Genomic DNA, 26,928 nt, shown 5'->3' on the forward strand with positions numbered 1-26,928 from the left:
ACTTTTCTCCAGCTGCATCCTGGCTTTAGATTTCCTCTCTGTGGGGTGAGAGCTGCCCAGTGGACCACTGGACTGGAGACAAAGGAGGTAACACAGCAAACACAGTTCCTCGTGCAAAGAGCTGTAGTCAAACCACCTAAAAAAGGCAGGGCCCAGTCTGTGCCTGAGAGTGCCCAAGAGGGTAGAAAGCAGGATAACCTGGTGGATCAAGAGGACTGGGGCACAAGGATTTCTGCTCCTTTGTTCCTCTTCTGGGCATTTGGAAAGTGCAGCCCCTTATCTCTGTGTGAGATAAAACTTGCAATCCCAGTGTAACTTTTACTCACAGGTTGGGATGCTGGGAGGACCCACAGGGCTCCAAATATTGAACAGTGGCAAGTCAGCACTGTGAGCAATTGTTGTTGTGAGTCAACATTGAATCCCTGCCAAAGATGCCTTTTGCAAATAAAATTTAGCACTAATTTATCAATGGGTTAGTTCAAAACATGATGTAAACTACTCAGTACTTAATGAATCCTTCTGGATCAAAAGAAAATGCTCATAATGGCTTTATTATAAATAAGTACTGTGTTTAAGGGGACCGAATCAATGTAAGGGTATTGCTGTGTTTATCCACTCATAAGTTTGCTACTTCTCTTACTACCGGTGGCTGACAGAGAGGGTTTTGTTAACATGTTTTTTCCCATTTTGTTACCTTAACAAAACTGTCCACATGTGTTCTTTAGCCTTGGTTCCTGCTGTTCAGAGAGCCTTCATGTCCACAGACATAATTCTGCTTCACAGCTGGCATCCAGTGGCACAAGACCAGAATCAGTGGCACAAAAGCAACTCCCCCAAATTCCCTTCTGCATGCCATGCTCTGCTTCTGTCAGACAGGGCATTTTCTAGAACCCTGTCCCCATGGTGAAGGTAATTCATCTGTTCTGCTGCCCAGAGCTGACCCTGGGGGAGAGACCACCTGAGCGCTCACAGATTCTTGAAGCAAACAGCAGCTGGGTTTTCGGAGATTTCCCCAGAGTAACTTCTGCTCTTTGTGTGCATCTGCTCCAGGCTGATGCACCTTCAGGCTTGGGGGTGTGTGTGTGGGAGGGTTGCTTAGTTTTATTTGTTTTGTTTTATTTTGTTTTCTCCTCTCTGCTGGCGTGATTTCAGCAGTGCCAGTGGCTCTAATCAGTCCTCTAATGCCGTCGTTCGGGGGGTGCCGCTGCACCCGCTGTGTCCCGCACCGAAGGCTGTCCCAGTGAGGACCGGCCGTGGCTCCGGGGGGCGAGGAGGGGGCGGCCCCGGGGTGCTGCTGCTGGCAAGCAGGTCCTTAATCGCGGGGTTCAGCCAGGCCGTCCCCGTCCCCATGGGCGGGCGTGCCCGGCGGTGCCGCGGGCGGTGCCGGGGGCGGGCTCGGCGCGGTTCCTCCCCGGGGCGGGGCGGGGCCGGGGCCGGGGCCGGCGGCGCGGGCGGCGGCGGAGCGGGGCCATGGTGAAGATCGGCGTGCAGCAGCCGCCGGCGGCGCTCAAGCCGGACAAGGAGAAGGAGAAGGCGGCGGGGGGCGATGGCGCGGCGGGCGCGGTGCTGCTGCCCCCGGGCGCCGTGAGTGGGGCGGGGGGGAGCGGCGGTGTGCGTGGGGCCGGTGCGGGAGGCACAGGGACAGGTGACCGGTCCAAGGAGGGGGTTCGTGGGCAGACGGAGTTTGGAGAAGTGGGCAGGGGATGGGGCAGGGCAGCGGCGCCGCTGCCATCCTTAAGCACGAATGGTCGGTGTGGAGAGTGGCATCAGAACTCATCCCTCTGGGTGGTTCAGCCTCGGGGAGTTATATTTGGAATTGGTCATACATGGGTGGATTCCAAATTCTAACATCTCTGGAGGCTTAGGGCTGGCATGGAGAAGAGGCAAGAGGAGCAAAGCGGATGGTGCTGGAGGATGATGAGAAGCAAGGGGCTCAGAGCGCACACAGCTCTCTAGATGCTTTGCAGATGGGAGTTGACATGGTGATGTTGAGCTGCTCTGCTGGCTTCAGGTGGTGGGTGAGAGAGGGGAACGGGCACTCATGCCTGTGGAGGCTGGGATCCTGACAGGCTTAAAGGGATTGAAGGTGCTGGGCATCCCTTGCAGGTGCAGAGCGTGACTGGGGCCTTGGGCTGGAGTTGTGTGAGTCCTATCCAGACTGTGAGTCACGGGCAGGTGCTGCTGGCAGCGCTGGACACGTGCCAGGGGCGGTACAGCCAGTGCCCCTCGAGGACTGGAAGGTGAAATGGGCACTGTTGTGTTTGGCTGGGAGTTGACTGTTTCTGGAGTCTCTTGTGCCAGAGAACCCCCCCAGCTTGCCAGCTCTGCTGCCAGGGTGGACCCACGGGTAAATACCACACCATGTAGTGTGAGGGTGTTGTCCTGAGACAGGCCTGACCCACAGCATAAAGTCTGCCTTGTTATGGTGCTTCCATTTCAGAGGAGGAGACTTAAATGGCGTTTCTGTATTCCTCATAAATGCTTCGGGATGTGTGTGCAGTTTGATCATTTATTGAACCCAACCATCTCCCTAACTCAAAAAATGGTGGGGGAGCTGCAGTTCTGCTCTGTTCCTGCAGCAGTGCAGAGTGTCCATCCTCATATGCCTCTCTGAGTGAGTGGGAATTACCAGTCCAGGAGAGCTGCTCTTCAGCAGGGGTTTCAGGAGACTGCTCAGTTCTGCAGAGTTCAGGGAGTCACATCCTTATGATCTCTCAGGCACGGATGTGCTCACAGGTCTGGCTGTGCTGTCAGAGTCTGAATGTGCTCAGCCTGTCATGGTTGCATCTATTAATCTAACACATAGGAGCTGTATAGAGACCTGTAATGGGGGAACGTGGCCAGCTGTGACCTCGTAGTGATTTCCTGACTTTATATTGCCTAATTATAAACCAAGGTGGTAGGTTTTTTCCTGCCTTTGATGTCCAGCCCTGGAAGTTGACTATCACACTGGACTTCCAGCTCATTCTGCCATTAAACCATTTCTTCAGTTGGGAACTTGGTTCTTCTGCTGATCCTGCATGAGTTCAGGCAGGATTTGTCTTCTTCTCATGAGCACTGTGAGAAAAGGAGTTTAAAAAGTAATAAAATAAAAGTAACAGAAGCTTATTTCTATCATTAGTGCTGCCAGATTCCAGCAATCAAAATTATTCTGATTCAGGTCTTGCCAGATGAATGAAATTGGCTTAGGTAGCAAATCATAAATTTGGGGTTCTTTTTGTTGCCTTGGGCCTTTCTCTGACTCCTGGGAGGCATGGTGGTGTTCTTTTAAGCCCACATGAGCTACAAAGGAACTTAAAAACATGGATTTAGAACAAAGACTCCTCAACAGTCTCTTAATTCCAGCAGGCAGACATGTATGAACATCAACACAAGGCCCATGAAATAAGGGCAGGAGTGGTTTGCAGTAAGTCAGTGCAGCATGAGAGTGTCCAGGGAGCAGCACATCCACTGACATCAGGTGGCCTTTTCCTGATGCTGTTTTTCAGGTTATGGCACTGGATTCTTTGGTGTAGTTTATACGTAGCTGGACTGAGGGGCTGTTTGGAAAAACCAACCCCAACTGGTGGGTTGGTTTCTCCATAGCCAGGTTTTCTTGCCATGCTCGCCCTCGTGCTGCCAATAAATTCTGTCTCTGTGTGTCTCCAGCTGCCTTGCAGCAAAATGGCATTGGTGACATGCAAACAAGATGCTCTGCATTCCTTTCCTCTTTGATCTCATAACTTCAATCCCAGTGATAGGAGCCAGAGCTGGGAAATGATTCAGGGGCAGCTTCCACAGCCTGTGAATTTTGGCAAGTGCTCCGTGAATGCAAAGATGCGGCAGCAGGAAGATGTCTGTGATGCTAATGTGTCCTGAAAAGTAGTAGGTGAGGAGTCTGACAACAGGATTGCATGTGCTGAGCCTTGTTTCTCCCCTGTGCAGCTCAGTTTGAATTGCAGAGAATATGCAATTTAAACTCTTGTCAGAAAAATCCACATAATTTTGAAGCTGTTGCAACATTTTAAGGGCTTATAAAAGAAAGTCTTGTTGTCATTAGCAGAGCTGCAGGGATGTAGCAGCCTTGAGCAGAAGGCAGTTTGAGGTTATGCAGCCAGGACAATAATTTGTTGTGTTCACTGGAAAATTGTTTTTTTCAGATGCAGAGCAGTATTCACTGAGTTTTGATTGAACTCCAGATTTACAGTCTGAAATGGAAATAAATGCATACCCTGGGTCTTTAACTGCTCTGGAAAGTATGGTCCTTGCAATTGTGATGAATGTTGAAATCCACAGCAACCAAGTAAAACCGATGGCTGGAGCCTCTCCAGTCAGAATTTGGTTTGGAGTTGGGGTTTTTTGGCTGATTTCTTGTGAACCCCTCTAACACAAGCAGGTTACTCATCAGAGACAGTGCAAGAGCCAGAGGAGAAGGGGTTTCATTAAAATCTTCTGCTTCACCAGGTGTAAATGATAAGCACTCATCCCCCTCATCAGTGCTTAGCACACACCGACAGCGGGCTCTGCCCAGCGCTCTGTGCTGCTGGCCCAGGGTGGATCGTGGTTCACAGTCCGTGGGAATCAGTGTGATCCAGGGGCTGCTTTCACAGAAACCTTTTGGGGGGGTAAGTAGAGAGCAAAACCTGTTGTCCTGCCTCTGGGAAAGGCTGTGCTGAGACAGCACGTGCAGCTGCGCTTGTCTCCAGCTCGCCAGCAGGATGAACATCGAGGGCAGGACAGTGTTGGCTCAGACCGTGGCTCAGGTCTGGCTGGTGGGAGAGAAGGGCTTTATGGGTGAAGCAGGAGACTGGGAGAGCTCTTTCCATACCTACAGGCCTGACAAGCCCCTTGAAAACACCTTGGCAGTGGCTCATAGGCACGCAGTGGTGTCTCCTGGGTGCGACTGATGTTCTGCTCTTGGTTGGTTGTGGCAATACCAGGCTTTGGTTTTGTGCCTTTCATCCCATCTGTGCATTTCCAAAGACTTGACAAGACTCGGTGGTCTTTGGATCACACCCTTCCTGGTTGTATGGAAAAGTTTCCCACAAGGATCTCCTTGCTGCCTGGCGCTGGATCCATCCAACCCTTCTGTCTCTCTGTGTGGTCTCTTTGTAGGCTGCACCTCAGTCTGGTGGGTGTCTCAGCCTCCTGGCTGCAGGGCCACCCTCCCTCCTCTTTGCTGCCAGGCTGGGGCTGCTGCAGCAGCAGCTCCCACACTGAGTGAGGTTGCTCTGTTTAGTAGAAATAGCAGGAGAAAGCCCTGAAACTCATGGGGAGCGTTTTCCCTGAAGGGCATTTGCCCTTCTGGTGCCCAGGAAGGTCTCTTTGCTGTGACTGCCACTGCAGAACTCCCCAGCAAGGAGCAGGGCTGCTGTGGATGTGGAGCTCTTAGCAGAGACAGTGTCTTGATGCTGGGGTTGTTGCTGTGTCCCTGCTCTTTGGCAGGCTCAGTGAGCTGGGACTGGTTTGCACCCGCCTGAGCAAGCCCAGGAGGATGAGTGCTCCATGGGGACAGCAGATCGGAGCAGGGCAAGCAGCAGTGCCACTGCTGGCCTTCCCAGGGGTACCGGTGCATCATGAACAGTGATGCTCCAGAGCTGGATTCCAGCACAAGTGGCAGGTGGGGGAGCAGTGGCTCTTGCTGGGCACGTGAAGCAGAGTCACGCTGGCTTGTGGAAGCTGCCCTGCTAATACAGTGCTGGGTTTTGTGAGCATCTTTCTTGCAGGATGCTGTGAGGTGGAGGACAGATGGCAAGGGAAGGGGATGTGAGGAAAAGTCTTTTAAACAGGCTTTTTCACAAAGCAAGCTGTAAATTCAGAAAGAAGGACTAAGACAAGCTGGCAGCAAAGTGGATGGATTAAGCTCATTGACATGTTTGCAGGCTTGAGTCCAGGCTTGATGTGCCCGAGCTGTAGGTGTTCTCACAATGTCAAGGGCTTGATTTAGGGGTCTGAATATGGCAGATCCTAAGTTCAAGAAGCAGCCTCCTGTAACAGAAGGTATTCCTGGCCTTTGCCCAACCCTCCTGTATCCGTGTGGGCTAAAGTGATGACTTCTTTTTGTGTCCTGTATGGAGTTGTCAGCTTAAAAACAAGCATTGTCATTGGTTCTTGGTCCTCTGTGGTTTGGGGATGCCTTGGAAGCAGAGGAAAAAGGAAAAAAAAAAAGTCTCTGGACCTTACAGGATCTGGTCTAATGAAATACTAGACTTGAGTATCTTAACAGACTCTGGACATGAATATTTGATATTTCAGCTGAGCATGACAAAGGATCTGGCTAAAACTGGCGGAGGGATTAGCACAGAGAATGTCTATTCTGAGCAGAAATGTTATAAATGCAATTGAATTTTGAAACATGGAGCTGTCTTTCACCAGAGAGATGTAGACTGAAGAGCTGGAGACGGAGAAACTTGTAATGTCTGTCTAGAGGTGAGTGTTCTTCCAAAGCTGGGGGAGAGCCAAGGCCAGTGCAGCTTTGCATAAAGGGGTTTTTTACATGGGAAGAACCTGTTTTGTTCACCCCCTTTGGGCACAACATTTGTTGGTTTGGGGTTTTTTTGACAAAACACAGAAAACCAAGGAATACCTTTAAAAAGCAGAGTTCCAAAGTGTACCGATGAACCAAAAACAAGTACAAGACATAAGCTTTGCTGCATACACTGCTGTGTCCCATCTGTAGGAAGGAGCCTGCCATGCTCAACTGGCAGGAGCCCTGTGCTGTGCAGTGATCAGGCAGTTCTGGTTTCACCCTGTTGTTGCACCTTGCTGCTTGCTGGCTGTCTGGGGAGAGGTGGCCTGGCAGGTGTGTGTGGCTGCTCAGAGGAGGAAAGCTGAGCACTCTGGCCAGGTCTGGAGAGATGGAGCATCTAAGGAGGATGAGGTGTTTTGTGCTACTAAATCTTTGCTCATTAACAGGTTTACAGGAGATGGAACAGGCATTTTCACTTCTGGACAGGTATTTTCTTCCCGAGTGATGTGTGGGAGCCTCAGCATGTTTTGGGTTTTTTAATGCCAGTGTTGCCGTCTGAGGGAGGACAGTGTGAGGGTGTTGGGTTTTTTAACTCATCTCTCTGCACTCGATGCCCTACCTTTGAAGTCAGTTTGAACAACAAAGAGAAGGGTAAATTTGCCTCCTCTCTCTTGCTGTTGTTAAACTAGACACCATTTCTTTGTGGTGAATTTTTAAGTGTAGATTGACTGTCAGAGTTTTCCTACGCTGTTGCTGGGAGAGATAATCACTGTCAAGTGTTCTGAAAGGGAGCACTGACTTCATTTTATGGTGTGACACTGTGTAAGTCCTGATTTTCAGGGAAGAGGCAAATGCCTGAACCTGAATTCTGGTTCCTTGTTAAGATGATTCAGCTTGAACTCCAGGAAACTCTGGATTCTGACCTCTCTGCTCGGTGAACGGTACAGGTTTATGGCTGTGATTCATTCTCTTGTCTGAAGAACCAGCAGAAGGCAATCGCTTGGCTGTTCCAGCTCATAAGTATCTTGAGCATGGCCATGTCCTCCTTTCTAACAGCCTTTTGGGAATCAGTCACATCTAGAGGAAGAGTGAGGTGGGACAGTGATGGCTTAACTGGCCATGGCCACATCAGCAGTTCTTGGCTTGCTCTTGGTGGGACCCAACACGGTTAATTTGACCCTCTCTGCCTGCCTGACTGCAGAAGCTCAGATGTGGCTGCTGTAATTTTTTTTGCACCCCAAAACCTTCCAGACATGGAGCTCCCTGGGGGAAGCAGTGGTTAGGGCATAGTAGTGGTGTTCAAGGGAGTCCTGTGCCCAGCTGTTGTTCTGCTCTGGTGCTTCATCAGGATCCAAAGCCATTACTGATAGTGAAAAACTGCGGGTGAAATGGTGTGAAATCTTTTCATGTGTCTTTTCCTTGTCACGTTTTCTGCTTTCAAATGCATTGAGACAGCACCTAATCCTTTGCATCTCTTGCAAAATCAGCCTCCAGCTCTCTTGGCTTGTGCCCAGGGCTCCCTGGGTGGCTTTTACGGGTTGGAAGGTGGGTTTGTTTGATGTTGGAGCAATTGTATGGTTTTAGTCTGGGGAAATGGGTAGCATTTCACTGTCATGCCATGGGACAGCTCGTCCCTTTGGTGGGGCTGCTTCTTCCCAGGCCACGCATGAAGGTAGAAGCAAACAGACTGGTTTTGGTAGCAGCTTCTCTTCCCTTTACCTGGGAGGAGAAGGAAGACTCAGCTACACCAGGAAAAAGCTGAAAACTGTTGGCATGTCCTTGCCTCAGTGTTCTTCAGTATTTTTGGCGTTTGTTAAAGGTCTTTTAAGGAGTCAGGTGTCTGCCCACTTGAATATGTCTTTACCTTTGAATCCAGTCTCTCTTTAACTTCTCCCGCTTCTCGATTTAAGAGCTTTCCCTATTCCCAGAGCAGCCACTCTGCTTTGCTCTTGCCTGAGCTGCCTTTTGTCTTTAATGGCTTTAATGGTTTTGAGACCCAAGGCCAAAGCTTAACTTCCATTCTTCTCCTAGGGAAAATTCCCATTGTTTTAATGTCCCCTCCCACTTCAGGGGTGCAAAAAAACCCAAACAACCCTGTCTTCACATGGCTGTACTTGCTCCTTCCTTCTTCCCAGGTGCTCCAGAGCCTTTTAGCTGGGATGTTGGAGCTGCTCCGTGGCAGGGACTGATTTTCCCCGTCGTCTCAGTGAGTGTTGTTGGATTTCTGGAAATCAGGCTGTGTTTATCAGACTCTGTATTTTGGCAGTCAGGCTGCTAAATGCCCAGGTTGGGTTGTTTTTTTGCCACTTCACAACAGCTGTTTGTTTTCTCTCTGCTTGCCTTTCTGTTCAGTGTGACATGGCTTTAACCATGTGCCTGGTAAGAATAGCCGTATTTTTACAAGGGGCTTTGTTGGCTCTGCTAATGGTTTAAATGGTTTTACTCCTGGGAAAGAGGAGAGGGAGGCTGGAATCATTCCAACTGGAAGTTATTGTGCCTCTGCCAAAAAAAAAAAAATTTAAAAAATGTATGGAAATGAATTCCTCACCCCTGTGCAAAGAGCGGGGGAGAAAGAGCCCCTTAGTTCCAGAAGGAGATGGAAAAAGGAGAAGAAAGGGGGATTTATGCTTCTCTTGCTGATGAGGGAGGAGGAAAACATGATCACTGAGTGCTGAGGTCCCACATGCTAGGCTGTGTTTTTAACACCCTGCTGTCTTTGTCATATAGCAACAAAGCTGGGGGGGTTTAATTAGCTAGTGGTTTGTTTTGATATTCTAATTTCCAGTGCTGCAAAGTGACTCCTGAGGCAGGTGGCTTTGTTGGTAGTCATGTGCTATGGTGTCATTTAAAGGTGTGATTAGATTCATTTACTGCAACCTTTTTGCCTTTGGCTGTGATAGTCTCTTAATTACAGGTTTGGGTTGGTTTTTTGTTGTGGTTTTTTTTTTTTTTTTTTTTTTGCTTCCAGGCATCTTTTGAGTCCAAAAACCATCAGTTGTATTCTCCGTGGAAGGCCTGCACAAGCACTGCTCAAATACTGGGACTTTGGTTGCCTTGGAAACTGTGTGCCATATATATATATATGTGTGTGTGTGTGTATTTCTCTCTGTCCATGCATGAACATGTTGTTTTCTTTCCTGACCTAGAGCACCAGAAATGCTCTTCAGCATGGAAAGACCCTTCCAGGTGTGGGATCCTTCAGAGGTCTGTCTTTGCCCCTGTGGCTCTGCCAGGGCGTTGGCACAGGCACTCCTTCCTTCTTGGTACCACCTGGTATTTCTCCTCATTTTGCTCCCTCTCCTCTCTCCAAGCATAGCTGTTCTTGAGGACAGGGCTCATTTTTTGTTCATCTGGCAAAAGAACCTATTTTGGAGTGTGGGAGGTGCTTTGGTGGATGCCAGGATGAACTGCCTTTGCTGTGATGTTTTGTCTCTCTCTGTTCATTTCCCTTGTCTTCCTTTGTCTGCCTTTTCCTTGTGTGTAGTCCCTCACTTTCCATTTCCAAAGTGCTGGCTTGGCAAGGGCTTCAAGTCTGGAACCCTGGCTGGCCATCCCAGCTCGCTCTGGCCATCCCTGAGTCCCCCTGTGTCTGAACTCCTAAGTGTGGGAGTAGCTGTCTCTGAGAGACAAGTCTGGATTTCTTCACCCTACAATTTATCCCACCAAGTCTCCAGTGCTTTTTATGGAGCACAGTAGTGGCAGTAAGCACCTGCAGGTAGTAGGGGTGCTGCCTGTGGGGTAGGTGGATGAGAAGGCTTTGCTTTGTGTGCAGGAAGAGCAGTCTGTGTTGGTGCAGAGTTGGGAGTCACTTTCCCAAGAGGTGACCTCCAAGCCAAGCCAGCACATGGGAGGAGAGGTCATTCATTCCAGCTTATACCAGCTGTGGCAGCACTGCAATTTTCCAGCAGTTGGCTGTGGGGTTTTTCTACCTGCAGTCAGTGGAGGTGCCATTGTTGCAAGTCCTTACATTTTGTAAAGCAGTAACTGATTTTGCTGTAAATATGAGACTTGCTGGAGTTAGAGACGTTGAACTGATTTTTTTCTTTTCCCATGGTCCGTATTGGCCTTTGGGTACCAGAAATGAGAAAAACAGCACGTTAAGTTACATTTTCTGATGTGGGTTTCCTAAGTTTTGAGCCAGCATCCTTTGAGGAAGCCGTGGCAGTGCCTGTAGTTCTGTCAGTACATCTAACATTGAGAGCTCAGGCTGCTGCTTCCTTGAAACCAGCAAGGTCCCAGAGAGGGATGACATACTTTACTGCCTTTCAGAGAGCATCCTCTCCAAACCACATCCCTTTGCATCGCATTGCTCTGCGTCGCCTTTCTCTCCTCGTTTGTCAGTCATCAAAGATCACATCTACTATTTTTAGTCATCCCATGCTTCTTTTCCGGTTGGGGGTGTATATTTAAGGTGCTTGTCCCTGTTTGTCAGGCCCTGCTAAACCTAAAATGAAAGATTTCAAACCTGCCTTTTTCAGAAATGGTGTGTGGAGGACTTGGAGCTGTTTCCAAAGCTGAAGAAGCAGAAAAAGGCCGAGAGCTGAGCCCATCTGTGCTGAGGCAGGGTGTGAGTTGGGAAGGATCAAAGCATGACATGACACCTCTAATTTTCTCACTTCTGCTGTCTTCAGCAAGGGTGATGGAGGAGCAATAAAGTCAAGTTTCTATTTTTACAACCTCCTGCTGTACTAATGACAAATATCAAAGGCCACACCTTCCCGGATATGGTTGTTGCCAGCAGCTGCTGCTGGTGGTGTGTGTCCCAAGGCTTGGTGCCATGAGGCCAGGAGGGTTTGCTCGGCAGGAGGTGCCCTCAGCAGTGCCTGGCAGCTCTTGGTGGTTTCCCCTCTCTGACTGACTGGGCCCTTTGAACTTGATTTCCATGCCTTGGAGCAGACATTGTGCCTCTATAGCACAGCCAGGCTTCTGTCCCCCACCCCCTTGTAGGAGAGATGTTCCACAGTGATTCAGTGCCAAGTAGGGGTGACAGGACACCAACCATTTTCATCATGTCCTGACAAAGACCAGAAATTCTGAAGAAAATCCGCAAAGACTGAATTAGTCCTTTTTTCCCCCTCGGGCTACTTTCAAGCCTTCTCTACCAAATGGTCTGTAGCATCACTCCAACCTCTGCCATCTGGGTATGTGCTACCTGTGCTCTGTTCCTGTGAACCAGCAGGACACTGAGTCGTAGTGAAGTGCCTGTTTTATCCAGGGGAAGGAATTCCTTTCTCTACTCCAGCATCCTGTCTGCTGCCGGGCGCGGAGTTGAGTGTCTGAAAGCAATCGTGCCTGCAAGCTGGAGCCAAGTCAGCATGTCTGCTTGCTCAGGCTTGTGTGTGGAGCTGCCTCTGTCTCTTCCCAGTGGGATGAAGTATTAGCAGGACAATGCCTGGCGAAAAAAAACCAAGCTGTGGACCCACATCTTTGAGAGATGGGTGCTTTCCCCCATTGCCTATGCAGAGGAAGAGCGAGCTGGTTGCACAGGGGAAGGTGCTGTGCTCTCTGCCTCTTGCAGTTTCTCCACTGGAAAGGGAGCTGGCCCAGCCCTTTCTGTAGGGTCAGCAAAGTGGCAGCTTCCACTGCCTGTGCCATCAGTGAAGCATGTGGTGGTGCCAAGAAAAAGGGAGCAAAGGAAGGATCATTGCGTGGAGTGGCAGCGTTTTCCTGCCCTGTAGTGAAGAGTGGGTTACTCTGCAGAGCTGTGGATCTGTCTGTGCATCCTCCCCATGTGCACATCTGTAGTGTCTTGTTTGTGGACACTGTGCCACCGCTGTTGCTTTTCCATCTGTTCATTCATGGAGAAGCAAATGAATGTTTGTCTTCTGCACAGCCCAGAGAGGGGAGGGAGGGCCTAATGTTGATTTTTGTGTGAAATATGCCCATCTGTTGTCATGTTGTGTTTAAAACTATGAAAAGAGGAAGGCACATTTGCCCAGCTGAAATACTTGCCCTTGCCTCTACCCAGGGATTGTTTTGACCTCAACCTTTGCTGTTCTTCTTGACCAAAAAAACCCCAGGCTTGATCAAGGCAGAAAATTAGTAGAATGGCTTGTTGCAAGCAGTGTGTCTGGTTAACGAATTATTCTGGAATATTGTTAAACATCTGGTAACACAGCATTTCTGTGTGTTAGTATTTTGATTTTTGTCCATGCATGACTTGAGGGCACGATCTGCTCTTCAGCAAAACCCTGCTGCCAAATCTGACTCTTTTCCCCCCCACCAGCATTCCTGGAGATCGTCACTGCTGCCAGAGCCTCCAAGTGATCCTATGGGAAGGAGGTGTGTTGGGGCATGAGCAGGGCAGCAGCCTGTGGAAGAAGCTTCTTGGATTTTTCCAACCTGGTGGAGATTTGTTATCCTGGGTGAAGTGCTGTTAAAGCAGGTTGTGTGATGGCTGTCAGCACTGAGAACACCTCCAGCCTGGAGCAGAGGCTCAGACTAACATAGCTGCTTTTAAATTGTAATTTACTTATAGTGACAAAGGCTGGTGGCCCTTTCGTCTGCTGGGCTGGGGGTGGAGATGCATACCTTAGTGAGGGTTTCCCAGATGATTTTTGTGCAGTATTTTGCAGGACTGTGGTTAACTGTTCCTCTTGGCCTGACTGGTGGCATTTGTAACCTCACTGCCTTAATTTCTGCTCCATCAGAATGCTTGCTGTTGATATTTTCTTTCCTCCCTCAGAATTTGAGTTTTTGTTTGAGATTTTTTTTCCCCACTAGTGTCTAATAACTTCTCCCAGGGCAAAGCTCTGCTTTGCTTCTCCCACCTTCTCCCAAAACACAAAGCTTGGGCATTTTTCCTGAAGCCAGAAATGTTTTGTAGGGAGCGGAACTCATCTCCTTTGGCAGTGAGAGGAGGGATATCTCCGTGTCTTTGGTTGTGCAAAGAACAAAGAGCTGCTTTAGCAAATACTAAATCATGGAGGGCTTATTCTCCCCCTCCCTACCATTCTGCAAACACACCTTCTTTTAGTGGGACTGGTTTTTACCCCTTTGAGTTGCTGTGTCCTCACGAACCCTCTCTCCAAGCCCTCCCTGGAGCCAGCACTTGCAGCTCACTGAGGAAGAGAGCAGTGAGCCAGTGATCACAACAACCTGGCACCTTTTGGATGGGTTCACTTGCAGAGCATTAAACATTTTCTCAGCCTTGCTTCGCTGTCAGTAGCAGGAGATATTTCGTTCCTCTTCACCCACACTGCACACTTTCTCTGATGACAAGTGTCTGGGAAAGCTGTTCTTGCGAAACACTTGACATCTAGCATGACTTTCGTGTCCTAGCAGTTCATGTCAGAGAGCCTTTAAACTTCCTCTAGTAATGAGATTTTTTTGCTTCTTTTATTCTGTTCTTTGTGGCTTGTCACAGTTGCTGCCCCTTGTCTGGAGAAGGAGAGAAAGGGAAAGATTGGAAGTAAACCTAAAATATGATATTTTTCAGCTTGCTCATCCCTTTATTTGCTGGAAGAGCAGCAGCAAACTAATTACATTGGCTCTTCAGTGCAGGGAGCTGGCAGTGAGTAGAGGTGCTGTGGGTCATCTCCCCTTGGAGCTTCAGCACCCACAGGGTTTTGGCCACGGTACCCTGGAGAAACATCTCTTCCTTTAAGGAGTGCTGGATCTTAGAAATGAGGGACTGTTGCTCACTGTTAAAACTGTTGTTCACTGTTCCTGCTGTTCATACCGGTCTCTGACTAGCCATGGAGAGTGTCTTTCCAATCAGACACGTCTCTGAACTGCACAGAGAGAGTTAATCTGCAAGAACTGTCTCTGGTGCCTCTCTCCCCTTCCTGCCTGCTCAGCTGAGGGCAGCTTTCTGTGTGGAAACTGGGGCATCTCTGAACCAACTTCTTTCATCTGCTTCTGAAAGGCCTTACATCCTCCTGCTTAACGTTTTGAAGGGTTATTTTGGTAGTGAAAACAAGAGCATCATAGGTTGGGGTGAGTGGTCTCCCAGGAAATAACCCTACCTTTGCAAGGCCCTCATTTTTCAGGGCTGTTAACAAGGTGAGCTGGTTACTGTCTGTATGAATTGGGCTGCACTCTATAAAGGACAGATGTGTTTTATTTTGATGTTTTGTCCATATTCCTGGAAGGTGTGCTGGAATATGCTTGAAAGTGGAGATCAGCACATCTAGGTGTGTCAGCTCACCCCAGCAGGGCCAGGAAGCACCTCTCTGGGACCAATAATTTCCACCCCCAAAATTTCCTATGAGAGATTCTGCCAAAAGTGGCGGCATTTCAACAAAACTTTTTGAGTATAAATACATAAATTCAGTAGCCAGGAACTCTTAGTTCCTGATTTTCTTTTCTTTTTTTTTTCCTAAATCTTTATCCCCCACTGAAACAAAGCCTGGCTTTGTTCTGAGCAGTCACTGGGGAGCAGAGTATACATATATGTGTGTATGTTGTCACACAGATATGTTTATATATAGATATATATTGATTTAGATACTGGAGCGGGGAGGGGGGCCAAAGAGCACTAGTGTTTTGCTGTTGCCAGATGTGAAGTTGTTTTGCCAGACACTGCCTCTCTTCACTGCACACCACAGTGTGTGGCCTTTGCATTGAAGGCAGTTGTTTTTCTGCCCCCTTGCAGCAGCAGGTGACAGTGCTGTGTTTTCTCCTGGCAGGAGGAGCCGGCTCCCGCCGTGCAGGGCCGGAGGTCGTCGCTCAGCGGGGTGTGTTACCTGACCATGGGCCTCCTCGTGCTGCTCCTGGGCCTGGTCTTCGCATCGATGTACGTCTACAGATACTTCTTCATCACCCAGGTAGGAGAGAGCTGGGAAGGGCTTTTGGCTCATCAGCCTGAGCAGCCAGACAAGCTGCTCCAGCCTTTGGAAGAGGTGGTGCTGGGTTTTGCTGTCCTGCACAGATAAGGCATTTCTAAAGTGGTAGTGGCTCACCTCCATCCCCACTGCCAGGAAGGGCGGTCTGAAAGATTCCAGAAATTCTCTTCTTCCCCTCCCTTGTGGCTTTGTTTTGCCCCCCTTTTTTTTTTAACTCCATAAAAATATCCTGCCAGTTCTACATTTTAAACCTAGTCACTGCAATCAGGGGTAGGCAGTCTGAAACCATGGCTTGTTGTGAGAGGAGAGCAAGCCTGGAGAGGGCAAGGGAGAGTACAGGCAAAGGAACAGCTTTTTGCAGTAGGCTTTGTAGGCTTTAGCACAGCAAAACTCCGTAGGTGTACCAAAAATAGGTGCTGCTATTAATAAAGCAAGCAGAGAAGTAAAAAGTAAGTGGGAGATGGTACAGAACATGAGCACTCGACCTCCATTAAATTCAGCACCTTTTCTGCCCCATAGTCTCGGCAAAGCCTGGCTTGGCTGTGGCGCTGGGCTGGCAGCATTGTGATGGGTCAGAACAGAGGGAATGAGGCAGGGCAGAGCTGCTTTTTAAGGAGCAAACTGCTGAGCTCTGGCTTGCTGAGAGTGTAGCCAAGAAGCCCCAAAGTACTGATTTGCACTGAAGCCCTTGTTCTGCTGTGGAGTGGCAGTTAGTGAATGAGTTCTCCCAGGACGGCTGCTGCCTTCATCTCTGTAACCAGCACTTACCCTCTCAGCAATGTAGCCTTTTTGTATACTCCTCTCTCCATAAATTTCCTTGCTGTCAAATTAATTTGCAGTGTTTGTTTCAAGACTCATCAGTGCTTTATTACCCATTCCCATTTATACCTGATCTGGAAACGCTGTGACAGCTGTAGGGCTGCTCTGCCCTGGCACACACTGCTGTGTCACTGTGATCACAGCTTTTGGTTCAGCCACTTCTTTGTGAGAAGAAGCCCTGGCACTGAGAGAAAGTTATCAACCCAGTTATAGACAGTGCTCAGTCCATCCCCCAGTCAATAACCCTCCTTGGACCATGGTGCACGGCTCTGAGAGACGCCCATCAGCCCACCTGGGGCCACCTGCTGTCACCCCAGCTGCCTGTCTGTGATACCAAGTGGCAGCTTTTATCCAGTCATGTGGGAAAGTCCATTCAGCATGATCAGGGATGCTTTGGAGATTGAGGCAATGGGGCCTTCATGTCTCAGTCTCTCATGGCTGCTGCTTGTTCCTGGGGATCCTCATGCTCTGACTTGATCACTCACTCTGCATTAGCTTTTTTGCCCATACCTTGTGTTTCTGGAGAATCACAGAATGGTTTGGGTTGGAAGGAACCTTAAAGATCATCTAGTTCCAACTGCACTGTCATGGGCAGGAACACGTTTCACTAGACAGGTTGCTCAGAGAGCAGCAGTTCCTGTTTTGCTGTGAGACAAAGCCAATTTGTTCTGCTGCATTTGCCACATCCAAGCTACAAGTGCCTTTAGCTATTATGTTCTGCTCCCCCCTGCCTTATACGCCTTGTGTAGAAAAATGCAGTTACTGGAAGCCATGGCTATGGAGGCACATGAACAATCTGTTTAGGAAATTTAAGAGCCTGCAGGCTGTCAGTTTCCCTTTCTGAATTACTTCTTGTGAAATCCCAAAGGCAGTTCTTTATTCCTTTTGGACCTGGCTAGCATGAAGTGAGACGTGGTCATTTCACAAGGGTGTTTTGCACTGTCCTGATCAGGGATGTTTTCTGGTAAGAAGACTGATCTTGGAATACCTTCAAGCATCTGTTTCACCCAGAGTGTTTTACCAGAGGGAGGGATGCATTTCTTCCCGTGTTTGCTGTAGCTGGGTGTGGGGGGTGGCAGTGTTGAACCCCTGCCTGGGTGTTGTCCCCACAGCTGCCCCGTGAGAGCGTGTTCCACTGCGGTGTCCTGTACGAAGACTCGCTGTACTCGCCGTTCAAAGGGCAGCTGGAGCTGCACGAAGACGTCAAGATTTACCTTGAGGAGAACTACGAGCAAATCAACGTCCCAGTGCCCCAGTTTGGAGGGAGTGACCCTGCGGATATCATCCACGATTTCCAGAGAGTAAGGAGCTCTGGGGGCATAGCATGGGGCTGAGCTGGGTGCACCAGCGCCGTGGTTGTGGGCTGGTGCTGTCACTGTTGTCACATACATATATGGTGATATTAATGAGCTGCCCTCCCACCCCAAGGCACTCTTGGTTTGTCTTGCTCGGTAGGGAGGTCCTTGGACAGGTTTGTTTAAAGCAGTTTCCTGTGTTCCCTGAATTCCCTCCCTTCACCTGTTTTCACAGTCACGTTTCATTGCAAAGGGCTCAATTCCTTGATTTCTGTGCTTGGAACGCAGGGCCTGACAGCTTACCATGACATAATGCTGGATAAATGCTACGTCATCGAGCTGAACACCACCATCGTGATGCCTCCTCGCAACCTGTGGGAGCTGCTGGTCAACGTGAAGGTACAGCTGCAGTCCTGCTTGTTTTGCATGCTTTCCTTCAGTTGGCTCATGGGTGCCAGCTGGAAGCCCGTGGGAAATCAGAACTGCTGTATCTGAGCAAGTTAGCCTTGGCCCTGACAGAACTGAGTCTGCATGGAGAGTGAAGGCTTCAGCAGGTTTAGCTGAAATACTAATTTTGCGGACAGCACAGTAACACTGGCGTGATGATCAACCTGAGCAGGGAGAGACAGAGAAGCTGTGATTCTTTCACTGTGGCGTTCACTTATTGTAGGAATCAAGGGGGGAAAAAAGGAAAAATTTCCTCCTTTCACTCTTGCCGTGGTTACCGCTGTGGTTTGCCATTTGCAGATCTTTGTGTCCTCTGGGGAGTAACAGGCCTTCAGCTGTCACCTTTTTGTGGGGTGGGGGAATCTGTGCTGCTCTCCCTGCTGTGCTGGAGCTGCAGCACCGGACATGGGCTCATGCAGTTGTGCTCACAGCCAGCACTAAGTGGTTTAGCACCGGTGGTTTTGTTCAGTTCCTAAGCCTGTGCTGCCATTGCAGTGACTGAAAGCAGCTCTCTTAAAATGGAAGACTCCTTAATCTTAACAGCAGGAAGAAAGCACAGGATTTTTCAGACTGTAGAGGGTACATGTCTGTCTTAGTCTTCCCACGGGTAAAGCAAGGCACTGAGCCTGGGTCTTTTATCCATTCTGCGAAGGTCTGTTTAAAAGAAAGGGAAAAAAACCAAATGGAACTCTTTCTTAAATTCCCTTTGCTCGCTTGCTGCTACAAGTGATGTAATGAACTCTGGAGGGGTTAAGCTCAGAGACAAGCGGATATGCCTGGAGAGATGCCTGATCTCCAGTCCTTGTCAAACTCCCAGTTTGTTTCCTAACAGTCCTCACAGTTTCATGCACTGTGACCATCTGGCAAATGCGCTGGAAACCCTGCTGGGGTACAAAACACATTTACCTCCAACTCCCTCCAAACCTGTCACAGCTTCTGACCATGGCAGGTGACCAGTCCCTGGGGCAGAGGGAAATGGAAAAGGCAGGATTACACAAGATGACAGAAAAACCCCTGAGAGATTGGGAATGCTGCTCACATCCTAAAATAACAGATACGAACTCATAGTCAATGAAAATGATGCATGATCATTGAATTTAAAAAGGGGATAACAAATAAAATGTTCTTATGCACTTGAAGAGCCCAAAGCAGGTGTGGATTTAAATAACTTCCTGATTATTAAGATGGACAGGTATCCAATCTGTCTGTGGAGGTTTTAACATGCACCTTAGAGACATTGTTTTAAAATGTGTAGGTTGCTGTTGAGCTCAGAAAACATTTTTCACCATGAGGACAGTGAAGTAGTAGAACAGGTTGCCCAGGGAGGTTATGCTGCCTCCTTGAAATCCTTGAAGTTTTTCAAAACCAGATGGGATAAAGCCCTCAGGTCCCTGCCCAGCTAAATCATCCTACGAGCGTGTGATCTTCATGGCCATAGGTAGGGCCTTGCTGGTCAGGCAGAGAGGTCAAATTCCTTCCTGCTGCGGGGCTCTTCATGACCTTTATGACTTGTCCTGCTGCTCAGAAGTGCTCCTGTTTGGATTTTGGATGAGCTGTGTTGGTCCTTGGACTTGGAGACTTTAGCATTCTTTGCATCTCTGAATCCAGTCAAGTCCCTAAGGAATGAGACCACTTTTCAGATGAAAGTTTTTGGAACTTTTCAGTGACTGCAGTCCTGTTTGTCAGGTCAAACCTCTGTCCAGCAAATAATACTTACTGGTGTTTTCCTCCAGCAGGCTGGGGCAGCACAGGGGGTTGGTGCCTGTCCTCTGCCCTTTCCTCCCTGGGCAGCCTCGTGCCAGGGTGCCCCTTTGCAGTGTGGCTGCAATGTGCCCTGTGCCTGCTCTGCAATCCCTGCTGTGTATGGGAATAGCTGTGCCAGACCTCACTCAGACCCTAATGTATGCATTACCAGGCCTCTTCTGTCTGATTTTATGCCTGTAAATGGCAGCTCTGCTGCTTCTTGCAGGCTTTATTCTGTACAGGTGTGACAGTTCAGTGCACAAGCCTGATCAGTGTCTGAGATAAAAGGATGGAGGGATGCTCCCCCGTGCAGCAGCAGGAAGTTGGAGGTGACCCAGTTAAATGATGGATGATCCATACCCTTTGCAGAACACAAGATGCTCAGAGCTTTAGCTTTCTCAAAATTCTTGGCAGGGAATTGAAGGTATCGTCCTTGTCGCACAAGGGGGAGTGGTGACTCCCACCTCTCCTGCCACAGCTATTTCAATCCAAAACAGTGAAGAAACTGGATTGTGTGCATGTGTCTGTCTCTCTAAGCCCTCTTGCTGGGTCATGGATGTGAAAAATGCTGTTCCCCAGCCCTGGCTGTTTCATGACAGCTCCTGCCAGTAACTGCACGTATCGCATGGCCTCTCCTGCCTTCTCCCCCCGAGAATCAATAATTCAATTTCTTGCAGAACTGTTGTGTTAGTGTAGTACAAACTTCCACTAATAGTCTAATCCTGCAGTGTTAGGGGACAGCTTTATTGACCCAGTAGGCTGTGCCAGCCCAGAAGCACAACAGCAAGTTCAGATAGTGTGTTTATGGGTATGTCACTGTGGAGATAACCAGTCCTGGGGTGGAAACTGGAGGTTGTATTTGAAGTGGTGCTGCTGTTCCTTGTTTTTCACCTTGATTATACTTATATTGGCCTCAGGTCTGACAATTCTTTTTTTTCTTTGATTTCCTTAAGCACAAGGGACCAGAAGTGAGTCTTTGCTTCATGGCCTAGTTACCATCTAGTCTGCTCCCAAGTGCCCCCCGGCCCAAGCAGCATTGGTAACACAGCTGGTTGTTGCCACAGCGATGCCCAGAGATACAAAATGCCCTGAGAACCTGGGAATCAGCGTGCAGAGATTCTCTAGGGCTGAGCCGCTCTCTTTCCTCCAGGGAAAGAGGTGGCCTCTGTCCCTGGGGTGCTCCCAGGTGCCCCATTTTTCCATCCCCCATGGCTTTCTGCCATGTCCCCCCACCAGGCACCCCAGTCATCACCCTGGTCTTCATAGTGGCCTCCACCTCAACAGCAGGGATGTCCCTGTGGCAATGGAAGTATGCTGAGAGCTCACTTTTCCTCTGAATGTGGTGCCCATGGCCTGTCTCTAGTCCCTGTTCCTGTGTGCAGGAAGGGCAGGACATCATTGTGGCTGTGCTGAATGGACTAGGGAGGAAACAGAAATGTTGGAATCTGAGCAAGGCTGGTGGTTTTGGGTTTTGCCCTTTGAAGTTAATGGAAAATGCACATTTCAGTGGAGTTCCTGGCATTTTGGTTGGGCTTTGATCCCTCTCCAGATGGGTTTGTTGTGCTCTCAGAGTTTCAGCTTTGTGCATCCTGCTTTAAAACCTGGGTTAGTTTATAACAGGGTTGATCCTACATTGACTTCATCTCCTACGTGAACATTCCACTTGTGGATTTAATCTGTTTTATGTACCCTGTGCACTGGACAGTTCACTGCACAGACAGGGAAGCCTGTTAATTGGCCTCAGTAAAGAAGAGTTTGAGCCTTCCAGCAGTGAATTTTCTGCAGTTTGACTGCCCTTGGCGCTCTGCGCGAGACAATTCTGCTCAGCGAGGAGATGTGGCAGTGTTTGGACTTTATTCTGGTGGAAACTGTGTCGTTTCAGAAAGGGACATACCTGCCTCAGACATACATCATCCAGGAGGAGATGATTGCCACCGAGCACGTCAGTGACATGGAGCAGCTCGGCTCCTTCATCTACCGCCTGTGCAGCGGCAAGGAGACCTACCGGCTGAAGCGGCGGAGCGCGCGGAAACGTGAGAGCCTTGACTTCTCCTCACTCGCTTCCCTCCCCCCCCGCCATCGCAATCGTATTTTGGCTGATTTAGCCACGCTCACCTCTTCATGGCAAGAAGGGGTCTCCCTGTGGCTGTAAGCTTTTGAGGCATTTCCCATCCGGTTCGTCTAAACCCGAATCTGGGATGAGGCCGCTGTGGATGGCGCCGACTGCTGTGATTCTGTTCTCTGTCAGCCTGGTAGAAACACTGGGAGGATGGTTGCAGGAGCCAGCAATTCATTTACATGTGGACTCCTGGGGCTGAACTAATAGCGGTGCTGTTGGGAACCATTTGGGAAATTTCCCTAATGGAGGCTCCCACTTCATGGCAGCTATTCAGAGCAGATTAAATCTGCAAATTGCCTTTAATTAATTGCTAATAATATGGAAAACATTATGAAGAGGGGACACCGGACTGTGTTAAAATGATTTTATGGAAAGCAGCAATATGGATCTTATACACAAATGGTAATATTGCTGCAAAAAGCTCCTTAACATCAGTACTTGTGCTTATTTGTTTTTAGATACTGGTGTGAAGGCTCACCTGAAACGTGAACCTATAGTCAGTTTGGATTTGGATCTCTGGGGAAGCTGCAGGGTACAGAAGTCACCATGGCTGTAGTTCGTGGTGCTTTCCCAGTGGGAGCTGCTCTGATGTGCAGCAGCTGCTGGAGCACTGACTGCTGGTCTCGTGGAGCCCTGGCACAGGCCTGCTTGTCATCAGGGCACCACTGGGTTTGCTGTAAGAGCGGAGTAGCTGCCTGGCAGAGCTGCCCAGAGTTGAGGCTCTGCAGTTTAAGGGCATGGGGAAGTATTTCTTGCTTTCCATAGGGGCTGAGGCCATAGAAGGATCAGTGTGTGCAGGGATACAAACAGCCAGAGGGGAAGTGACTATTTTAAGCCCTCCTTGGCTGCATTCAGGGCTGTGCTCTGTACCAGCCTGTGGCTTCTGCTGGTTTCTTGAGGCTTTCTGGTCTCTGATATAATACTGAGATGCTGTCAGTTGAAACCAGCTGTTTCCAGCCCATGGCAGCTCTTAATGCAGGACTGTGGCCCAGAGAACATGGTTATTCTTCCTAAGACCAGATAACGTTGCTTTCCATATGGACTGTGTTGTTCCTGCATTTCAGTGTTCAGCAGTTTTATCTCATCTGCTTTCCTTCCCCTCCTTGCTTCAGTTCCTAGAGGTTATCATTTGTTGAATCTCCTCTCTCCTCTCTTTAAATCACTTCTAGGTATCAGTCGACGTGAGGCTGGAAACTGCCACCGTATTCGTCACTTTGAAAACACTTTTGTGGTCGAAACTGTTATCTGCCAAAAGTCATGAAGCCACTCTCCAGATGTAACCTTCCGTGGCTTTGCTTGCACACACATGCACACACATGCTCTCAGCCCCTTCTTTAGACATGGTAATCTGGCTACTTTTTATACTCCCCCCTGGCTTGTGCAGCTCTAACCTCTTGGGTCCACTGTGGCCTCTTCTCTCCCTGCTACCTACCTGAGACATTTGCTGGGCTTAAATTTACACAGTGGTCAAAGATAGCCTGGGAGTAGACGCAGTTTTTTCCACACACCACAGGATGGGAATCTCTTTTAGGGGCAGATTTGGGTAGAAGGGAGGGCTGAGAAATAGGAGCACTGGAAAAAGGTGTTTTTTTCCTGCCTGAGCAGTTTCAGGCTGGAATAGTGCTCTGAGGCTGCCTTGGCACCAGGACAGGGTGTGTATGAACAGGGAGGATTGCCATTTTGATACTGATGTAATGACCTAAAATCTGTCACCAGATACACTTAAAAAAATAATAGTTGTGAGGCAATTTGAAAGCTCAGCAGAGGGAAGGTTTCTGCCCAAGCCATGCTGTGGTGGTCCCAGCTTGCTGTGTGCTGTCCCCTTGAAGACCAGATTTTCAAACCCTGAAAGCCACTGCTCTGTGTTGTTTTTGTGACTGGCTCCTGCACTCACCTGTCACCACATCTCTTCCTGAATGTGGCTGAGTGTGACCTGCTGAGCAATGCAAGGTGTCTTGAAGGGTGTTCAAGGTCAGCAAGAGGACGGGGCAAGGGGCAGTGAGGGAGGGCTGGGACTGACACAAATGACACAGCATGTCCCTGCTCTCCAGCCACAAAGCAGAGGGTGAAGTGCAAGGCTCTGTAGCCCTTTCTCTAACACACAGTTGCAGCTGCTGTGGGTCCTGGGCAGATCTACTGTCACTTTGCCTGAGTAAAGAGAGGTTGTATGTTTCAATGCAAGGTGCCAAAACCCCACTGGTGTGCCATCTATAGGCTGTGGCTGCAGGTAGAGCCCCGTGTCTGTCCTGGCCAACCCTGCGTGCTTGAGAGGGTGAGTTGTGTTCACACAGGTCTGTCTTCCTGCACGGTCGAGATCCCATCTGTGTGTGGATGGGCTGCCATGCCCACATACCAAGCGTCAGCAGCAGAACGGGGAGTTACTGGCAAGTGGAGAAGCAGATTTTTTTGAATCTTTTTTTTTTTAACAGAGTGTGTCTTCTTGTATAACTCTTCTGATGAAAGCTGTTTTGATAGTAATTACTATAATCCAGCTGTGTATCCCATTATCTGCGGGCACCATTGTAATATAGATATTGATACAAGGCTAGATTCAGCTGATCAATATACTGCACAAAAACTGTGTGAACAAAACTGCATTTCTATTGATCATCAGGCAGAAGAATTGCAGAGTAATTAAATATTCTTCCCTCTCTTCCATAAATATAGCTAAAACTAATTAGGTTCTTGAAATGCAGGCAGTTTTTTGGCTTGAAAGAATGGGGTGAGTTTCAACTTGGCACATTCTTATTAATTGGTTTCCAGCAAATCTGGACTTGCTCACCATCTGTTGAAATGAGCTTGTTGTTTTAGAAGAGGAAGGATAAAGTAAATGCAAGTACAATCATTAATTCCACAGAACCAAAAAAAAAAGTGAATATACTTTGAACTTTTAAGTAGTAATACTATGAGTTAATTATGTGAAAACAAAACAGGATCTCAGAGTGCTCATGCAATGCAATAGAATTAGTATATCCTTAGAGGCTGAGAATTTATTTTTTTATATAAACATGAACTCTTAAGTAGTAGAGGATGACACACACATTGGTTTCATTCTGCTTTAAGCTTGATGTACAATGAAGAATTACGTGCACTTCCTGCAGGGTGGTAAGGAAGGTTTCCCACTGCCAGAGGGGTGTTTACTTCTCTAGCATTGTGTTTTTCCAGTGATAACTTGCTGTTTGCCCCAGCCTTTAACTGCCAAGAAGATGACAAGAAGTGGGTCAGAGAATTGGTTCACTTAATGGAAGTGCTGCAAACTGGTAAATTTAAGCTCTGCGTTTCTCTTCATTTCTAGAAACCTAAGCCTGCACTCAGGTGAGCATACAGACCTTTTTCCCCTTCCTTCTGATTCTGCATGATTTAACTGGTCATTGAATATGCTAACTCTGTGCAACCCCACAGCTGTAAAGACAAACCTCAGTTCTTTAAGGTGAACTCATGTGGTCACTGTTTCATAGGGTGAGAATGCAGTTGTCTAGAAAGAAAACATAAAATGCTTTGTATATCTTGTCTGGTAGGACTCTTACTTCTTAGGAAAAACCCGTGGGATAATAAAATCTTTTACCTCTGATATGTAAAGCGTGTGTTTGTTTGAAATGAGAAGCACATGCCCTCCACAGAGCTGTTGCTCCTGGAAGGCAGCAGCTGGACTGCCCTGGAGGGTCCAGCCCGGTGGCATCGTGGAGCTGGGCAGTGGGAGGTGCTGCAGGGGGGAGGTTCTTCCCCACAGAGATGGGAGAGCTTCGTGGGGACATGACTGAGCAGCCTGCTGGAGAGCCTGCCCATGCCTCCAGGCTCTGTAGGACTCTCCCCCTGTCCTTGCCCATCCTTGATTGACCCAAGGGCAGCCCGTGTAGGGAGGTTGCTGCTGAGGTCTGTGAAGCAGCAGGATACCTCTGCTGCTTCGGGTGGCTTGTGGGCATTTGATCCATGTGCTCAGCCTTGCTTCTCCAGCTGCTGGACTTCTGCACAGACACGTGCCTGTCTGCATGTGACCTAAACTTGCTGTTGCCCTCTGGCTGGCCAGCTTTGGGGGACTTCTCTCCTTACTGCACACAGCAGTAGGGGTGCCTTAATGCTCTCTCAAGCTTTGTCTCCCAGTATTTCATCCTTCTGGGAGGGAAGTGTCAGAGTATTTTTTCCTGAACTTGACTGTTCCTCTTTCCACAATTAGTCTCTGGTCAATCAGGGAGGAAGTTCCTGTTTCGCTTGTTACAGTAATTTTTGCTGTGTTTTGCATTTACTTCTTCAGTATCTGGGTGCTCTTTCCATCCTGGGGGTTCTGCCAAAGGGAGCTGCATCTTACAGTAACTGTGTTGGCCAAAGCCTCTTCTCCCAGGTGGCCCAGTCAGCTTTGCCTGATAACCCTCTCTTTCCCTCAGCTCTGGGCTGAGGAAGCAACTCTGCAGCACCCTGAGGAGAACCTGACCCATTCAGACATGCCTTTTGAAGGCTGAAATGCTGATACTAAGAACATGACTGATATGTTTCAGTAAATCTAGTTAACAGCAAGTCAGTCACCTGGAGACTTGTCCACTACAAAGAAGGCCAGCTTGTATTGTGAAACTTTATTTTTCAAATTTCCCTCTTGGTTCACTTTTTCATTTCCTGAGATTATATTAAGGGGTAATTAATTAGTCATTGCCTCTTGCTTTTAGGAGACTTACTTTAAGTCAGTTCTATTTCCTAATCTTGCTCACACTCTGGCAGAAGGCTGCTTTATTTGATCGAACAGTGGCACATTAAAAAGCTTGGCAATAAAACCTGCTTTAGGAGGACTGCATGACAGAGATGCAGTTGAAACCCTAAGATATGGGTCACTGTGACAGTGGCTGGCACCTAATACAATTTACTTTCTAATACTTACATATTGCAGCTTGGCTGTTGTTTAGCTCTGCCAGGCAGTGCTCAATAAGTCAAAGTTTTGGTCTAACCATAAAAGCATCCACTTCCAAGCTCTGGACTTGTTTTTAAAAAAACATGCTGGAAACCTATTAGCTTAGCAGTTGAGGGAAGGAACCTCAGCGTCTCTTCTAAGACATAAAAGAACTCTTTATTTGTCACAAGTCTTCTACAGCTACATTTATAGTCCAGTCCTATCCCATGAAGTGCAGCCCATTGGGATCCCTGCAGCCTTGGGAACTGACTCCAGCCCAGCATAAACAGCTGTCTGGTGTATTATGCTGATGCCAAGCTAATGAAAGCCTGTTCTCTCTCTTATACATGCTTATGTGTGTGCCTTAGGATGTACAACTTGTTCCCAAGCATTTT

The 26,928-nt window shown here is 48.5% G+C and overlaps 1 protein-coding gene across 1 annotated transcript; it reads left to right on the top strand.

The window, feature by feature from the left end:
• The first annotated feature begins 1,429 nt into the window (after window positions 1-1,429).
• Window positions 1,430-25,228, top strand: ITM2C (integral membrane protein 2C). Its single transcript, XM_050308207.1, has 6 exons — window positions 1,430-1,584; window positions 15,079-15,216; window positions 17,166-17,354; window positions 17,637-17,747; window positions 21,421-21,571; window positions 22,827-25,228. Exons 1-6 carry the CDS (start codon window positions 1,471-1,473, stop codon window positions 22,916-22,918), a joined length of 795 nt encoding a protein of 264 aa, XP_050164164.1. The 5' UTR covers window positions 1,430-1,470; the 3' UTR covers window positions 22,919-25,228.
• The last annotated feature ends 1,700 nt before the right edge of the window (window positions 25,229-26,928 follow it).

This window comes from Myiozetetes cayanensis, unplaced genomic scaffold, assembly GCF_022539395.1.
Source record: "Myiozetetes cayanensis isolate MyiCay16 unplaced genomic scaffold, myiCay2020 scf13, whole genome shotgun sequence".
In the NCBI taxonomy this organism is placed as follows: domain Eukaryota; kingdom Metazoa; phylum Chordata; class Aves; order Passeriformes; family Tyrannidae; genus Myiozetetes; species Myiozetetes cayanensis.

Excerpts from the sequence above, each read along its gene's own strand:
- ITM2C (XM_050308207.1), top strand. The coding sequence starts at position 1,471 with ATGGTGAAGATCGGCGTGCAGCAGCCGCCGGCGGCGCTCAAGCCGGAC. Across the intron at positions 1,585-15,078 it reads TGCTGCTGCCCCCGGGCGCC|GAGGAGCCGGCTCCCGCCGT; the intron begins GTGAGTGGGGCG and ends TTCTCCTGGCAG. Across the intron at positions 17,355-17,636 it reads TCATCCACGATTTCCAGAGA|GGCCTGACAGCTTACCATGA; the intron begins GTAAGGAGCTCT and ends CTTGGAACGCAG.